We start from the raw sequence: 6,436 nt of genomic DNA, 5'->3' as shown, positions 1-6,436 counted from the left end.
ATTGTTTTTTAGATTTAGATAACATGGCTTCAAGAGAATCAGTACTAAAAGAATAAAATTGTGTTTTAGTTTCTCCATCAAATACATGTGGTCTGTTTACGACTGAGAACGAGATTATCTCCTTATTTTGACATTACTATACATTTTATTTTTGTTCCATCAATGTGTTTGTTTTTTTCTCTTGCCTGATCTGGACGTGTTTGTGACCGTTTCGTGTTTTCGGCGTGTCTTTCGTTAGTACATTACACGCGCTACTCCATGCGTGGGATGCGACTACAGCGCCTCCACGGGTTATTTCACACTATATAACTATGAACAACAATCAAGTGTCTGAATACCTGGCCCATTCCTGCGTCCGACATAACACTGTATTGCGCCCTAGGACCTTAACAGTCCACAAACTTCCAAACTTCAAGGGTAAGTATCTCCGTTTATTTAATTCCAATTTCTCGAGTTACTGCCATCAATAACTAGAGAATCTGAAACGTTTATGGAATAAATCTTCCATTTTAAGAGATGCAAATTCTTTAATAATTCAGAGGAGAGAACGTGACTTAATTTCAGGCAATACTTTAGTATCTCAAAGTTAGTACCTCGTTCAGTTTCCAAATCTAATTAATATAGCTCAACAAATATGAGTAAACTGTCTAAGCTTGTTTCCGATACATTTAACAAGTGAGAAACAACTAAGAGAATTATTACATTATTTTTGCTTTCGCTTTTATTTTTCGTTGGTATGACCTTTAAGCTCTAAGTAACTAAATGTTTTTTTTTTAGTTTCATACACTGGGCTGTTTTCTTTATGCTTGTTTAAAGAAATGCTATCGTCGTTGAAAAATTCATCCGTCATTGGTACAATTAGCCAACAGTTCATAACAGATATAAAGAACTTTAATAAATCATCATTTTTTCGAAATCTAACAAAACTTAAAAACCATAAAAACTAAAAATACGCATCCTTTGATTGTATTGTCTTGTTAATTACCAAAAGAGGTAAAGTTTAAATTTCTGGGTCAGGAAAAACGTAATTCCGTTTGTTTTGTATATTAAGTCAGAATACACCGATTTTTTTTAAGTCTGATTTATAAACTTTTAATATACGTTTATAGTTTTTCCTTTTACGTTTTATCAAATAATGTGTTCCAAGAAAATTTATCTTTACTGTCTAGGTAAAGAAAATACTTTTTCTCATCATATACGATCACGAAAATGAAAGTTTTTTTGTTAACATTTTATTTGTTTTTAAATATCCTAAAACAAAACTGTGTTTTTATGTTTCGTAAGTCATATATACCTTTTTCTTATTATCATATTTTTTATTATAGTGTTCATTTTGTATTTTTAGCTTAGCATATGTTTGTTTATTTTTGGATTTCGCCCAAAGCTACACGAGGGCTGTCTGCACTAGCCGTCCCAAATTTGGCAGTGTAAGATAAGAGGGAAGGCAGCTAGTCATCACCACCCACCGCCAACTCTTGGGTTACTCTTTTTACCAACGAATAGTGGGATTGACCGTCACGTTATAACGCCCTCACGGCTGAAAGGGAGAGCATATTTGATGTGACGGGAATTCAAACCCTCGACTCCCAGATTACGAGTCGAGTGCCTTAACCATCTGGCCATGCTGGGCCAATAGCTTGAGATATGGATTTAGGACTAACTTGAATTTCCTTAGCTAGTTTCTTTGGTGTAACCTTGTATAACGAAACACTATTAGCTTTGCGGTTGAAAATATCATTACACAGTTAATGAACTAGTGCCTTTTAATTTTTGCAAGTAAGAACATTATAAGATCAGCTTTGTATCACGTAAACTGTTTAAAATAATCATATATTTGGGAAAATTGGCGAGATTTTCGGTTGGTTTTTGTACTTCACACTAAAAATTATAAGACTGAACTCTGTAAAATTAAGTAATTCGTGGAGTTAACTTACAATCATGATATTCATATAAGAAACTAAATGAATCTTCACACTATAGATCATTTTATGATTATTATTATTTTTGAAATCCAGAAAAAAGAGAGAACGTTTTCTTGTTTGGTGTTAAGTGCAGAGATGCACAATAGGTTGCCGTTAAATACGTAAACTTCAGAGATCAAACTCTTCGAATTTTAGTAGTTTTAGCTTTCAAACTTGCAACTGAGGCTTGTTTAGTTGGTTTGAATTTCGAGCAAAGCTGCACGAGGGCTATCTGCGCTAGCCATCCATAATTTAGTAGTGTAAGACTAGAAGGAAGACAACTAGTCATCACCACCCACAGCCAACTCTTGAACTACTCTTTTACCAACGAATGGTGGAAATAACCGTCACATTATAACACCCTCACGCCTGAAAGGGCGAACATGTTTGGTGTGACGGGGATACAAACCAACGACTCTCGGATTAGGAGTCGAGTGCCTTAACCATCTGGCCATGCTGGGCTTATTTTTGAAACATTTGCATCAAGTTTCGACAGAACTAGAATGTATATTTCAAGTTAGCTTATTTTTTAAGTGTTGAGCAACTTATTAAGTCCTGACACTTTATGCAAATTTGTCAACTGTATACGTTTTAAAGAATATTTTTGTATAAAAATAGACTTTTTTATAACAAATCTTAAACACATGCATTTAAATTTCATATAAAATGCCATGACTTAATGATTTTTCCCAATCGTTAACAAATAGTTTAGTATTTTAGTTGTTTGAAATGCATCTAGTTATACCACCAGTTTATAGAGACTTTATATAAAGTTCTAGTGGTAAGTGTGGTGCATATTGGTTCTGATGTGTCGTGGTTCGAGCCTCGTTATTTCAAAAAAACAACACATGCGTTATAAAACAGACAATCAATCCCAGTAGTGGTTAAAATCAACGAAATATAATCCAAACTTCAATAAATTTCGTATTTATGTCACCATTTTCATTTCTGCAAGAAAGGAAAATATTTGTTTGTTTAATCTACTGTCAATTTAACGTCTCCATTAATGGTTAAAGAACGCACTTTAACATCATCCTGTAGAATCATTTAATCGAAGCATTGAGCAAAATGACCAAAAATGGGAAAATTCAAAGGATTTATTCACAAAATTAGGGTGTTATGGTTGCGTTATGAACTATATTACTGTAATAACTTAATAGAAAATGTTTGTGTTACATGAGTTCGAACAATTAATTTACTGTCATGAACGATTTTATATAATTAAAGTTTATAATATTAAGTTTCAGGTCAATAATTCTGTAACTAGCAAATTATGAGCTCTCTTCTGCAAAGACACAACCAATCACGTCAATCACAAGGACATATAGTTTACTATTTCTAGATGTTTACAAATTTATCAGTATGCAAGATACAATAGCAGAAACATTTTGTAACTCAGAAACCCAAAAGATGGCTTTACAGAAAAGTCTGTGGTTAGGATATAATTTCTTAATAATTTCGTAATATTCTTTGTTAATTCCAAGTTTTATTAATCAAGATACTAAGTCGCATAATAAAGGGTTAAACTTAGTATTTGCTTTGAATTCTGAAGCGAAAATGGGAAAATAAACTACTTTCACAGTGCATATATAAGTAATCTAGTTTCCAAGTTTGAACTTTTTATATTCTTATCCTAATGTATTATTAACCTCACTCTTGACAAAAGATCTATCTTTACATTATAATAACTAAATACACTCAACAGCATTCGTTTATTCCTTAAGACGTGTTTTCAAAGTATGGTACCGTTTGGGTCAACGAGCCGTTTTTGCATATATATTTCTCTACAAGTGAGTTTTCTCGACATCACTGAAAGTATGGTACCCTTACTGAGAAGTTAGAAACTATAATGATACGAACAAATATCACCTCTAATGATGTGTGATTAATACCTCTTGATCAGGCACTGGTTTTCAAAAATACATTTGATTTAATTCTAGTTACATTCTTCGGAACACATTTCATGGAGTAATAAACTTAGAATCTCTTATTTCTCCTGTAATTCTATGATACCTTGAAATCAGTGTTTCGAACAGGATTATTCACAGTTACTGATTAGTCTTGTGTGGACACTAATAAATGATGTCAGAGTGTTTAAATCACAAAAACAGTTGTATCCTTGGCCTATCTTTAATAAGTATTGGTTTGGTTTGTTATAATCCAGTAAAAGTCCTCGTGCAAAACATATTTAGCCGTTTATTTGTATAACTGAGTGATGGGTCTTAAGTCCTTCTTAAGTAAACCTATGGATTTGTGGTCACTTTATAAAGGATTTAGCTTATCTTTGCTACTAATGGAACCGTTTTCCTTTGAGATGTGAACATGATTTAGTCTTATACCTCTTGGACTTTCTTTTTAAATTTTTATACACTAGAAAATGCCAAAAATGAATTTCGACCAATTTTTAAAAATTATTCTTCAGCTGTGAAAACGAGTACAGTAGTAACACTAGAAGTGGCATCCTTTTAAATTAGCTAATACCTAATACCAGAAATACTGGTCAGTTTTAGTATACATTTTATTTTGTTCAATTTTCAATATAATATTCTCTGGATGGAACTTTATTACGAAGATTACATCATATATCATTTAAGAAATATTTCTATAAGAACGGATGTGTTTATAATTTTTGTGACGGATATTTATTTGTTTTTATAATAAAGATTAATATTCAAACTGTCTTCACGGTGTTTGTTTCTAAAGTTAATTTTTAACCTTCTATTCAGTCATTTTTTATTTTCATAAAGAATATACAGATTTTAACAAATTCAACTATATTTGTTTGTCACGAACATTTGTTATTCTTTAGATGAACTGGCAGCTACTTCTGGCCTTGTGCACATGCACAGCTGTTACTTATGTACTAGGATTACCGAACCAACATAAACTCCAGACCCGAAGCCAGAAATTCTGTGGCAGACACTTGGCAGAGGCGTTAGCCTTGGTATGCAACAATGTATACTACACTCCAAGCAAGAGGACTGACAGCGATTTCACTTCCAGTCGTGTAGACCTAGGTAATTTGTTTCATGCACCTTTCAAAACTCGAAACCTCCCACCCATCTTTACACCCTTCAGCTTAATTTCGAATACGTCTTATAATAAATTTCACTTTTAATATTATTCATTGACTTATTCTTTGTTTATTGAATTCGGCTGAAAGCTACTCCAGGAAAACATATGCTAACCGACCTTAGTTTTGAAGTGACAGACTTTACGAAAGACTGCTAGTCAACATCACCTATACTCTTTCTTGGGATGTTCTTTTAACAACGAATAGTGAGATTGACCGTAAACTTTCTAACGCTTTCACGGCTGAAAAGGCGAGCATGTTGGTGACGTGATTCGAACTCGAGACTCGCAAATTGCGAGTCAAGTGCTCTAATTATTAGACTAATTAAGCACTAAATAATGGTTTTGTTTACTTGTTTTTTGTTTGCATCTCTTGAAATGCCATGAACGTGGCGTCACGAACTACTTGTAGAATATGCTTGAATTATGACATTAATTTGCTTTCTGAAAAAATACGCGCTTTCTTGTTTTAAGACGGAACCGTTATATTACTAAGTGATAAAAACAGAAAAATCAAAATCAAACTTATTTGATCTGTAAAATACATCATTTGCTTCAAGGGTAATAGAATAGTGTTTCCTATTAATAGCTAAATCTGAACTATTTGTACATTGTTAAATGAATAAAACACCTGGTAAATAAAGCCCATTAGGTGTTGCTTCTTATTTGTTCCTTAGCTATGAAAACTCGTGATCTTATACATAAAGTCATTCATCTAAATGCTTACTGAAAATTCCTACATATAAACTTTTATATTTTTTAGGGATAACAATGCACAACTAAACTTTAAATTGAAGTAATGTTTTTTTATTGATTAATTCTTACTGGTAAAAAATGTATTTTTAGTTATTCTTTATGTTTAGTTAAAACTCTACACTTTTCAAAAACAGGATTTTGAAATTAAATATTTGAAACAAAATATTGTAATATAGTCTTTATTTTCCTTCTTTTTGTTTTCAGAACCTTGGTGGACCGTCTTTTCATATATTGAACCAAAACCTGATGATGGCTTTTTGGACGGCAGAACGGCTCGGGCAGTTTTCGGAAAACGAGATATTTTCTTCCGAAAGATGAGGGGCGTGGCTGATGAATGCTGTAGAAAGGGCTGCTCAATCTCAGAGTTAACGTCATACTGTGGCCAACATTAGAAATGAAACCAGATGGCGTCGTTGGACCGAAAAGTAGAGACTGCCAGCACTTCAGGGACGCTTTTCACTCGATTAATACTTTCCACAGTTATTTTCACTGCAGTGATTCGGCTTATGTTTTGTATAGTCTAAATATAGTAAAATGCCAACAAGTTGTTAGTTAGAGAATGTGTTTGAAAAACCTAGATTAAGTCAGCATACACTATAGTTGTTTATGATTATTCAATAAAAACACATTTTGTTTCACAGCTTCAA

The 6,436-nt window shown here is 32.7% G+C and overlaps 1 protein-coding gene across 1 annotated transcript; it reads left to right on the top strand.

Moving 5' to 3' along the window:
• The first annotated feature begins 284 nt into the window (after nt 1-284).
• LOC143246335 (bombyxin B-2-like) lies at nt 285-6,436 on the top strand. Its single transcript, XM_076492884.1, has 3 exons — nt 285-417; nt 4,771-4,978; nt 5,994-6,436. Exons 2-3 carry the CDS (start codon nt 4,771-4,773, stop codon nt 6,179-6,181), a joined length of 396 nt encoding a protein of 131 aa, XP_076348999.1. The 5' UTR covers nt 285-417; the 3' UTR covers nt 6,182-6,436.

Source organism: Tachypleus tridentatus, chromosome 1 (genome assembly GCF_004210375.1).
Source record: "Tachypleus tridentatus isolate NWPU-2018 chromosome 1, ASM421037v1, whole genome shotgun sequence".
Taxonomy (NCBI): Eukaryota; Metazoa; Arthropoda; class Merostomata; order Xiphosura; family Limulidae; genus Tachypleus; species Tachypleus tridentatus.
The sequence above is the reverse complement of the archived record's forward strand: the minus strand, read 5'-3'. Positions and strand labels throughout refer to the sequence as shown.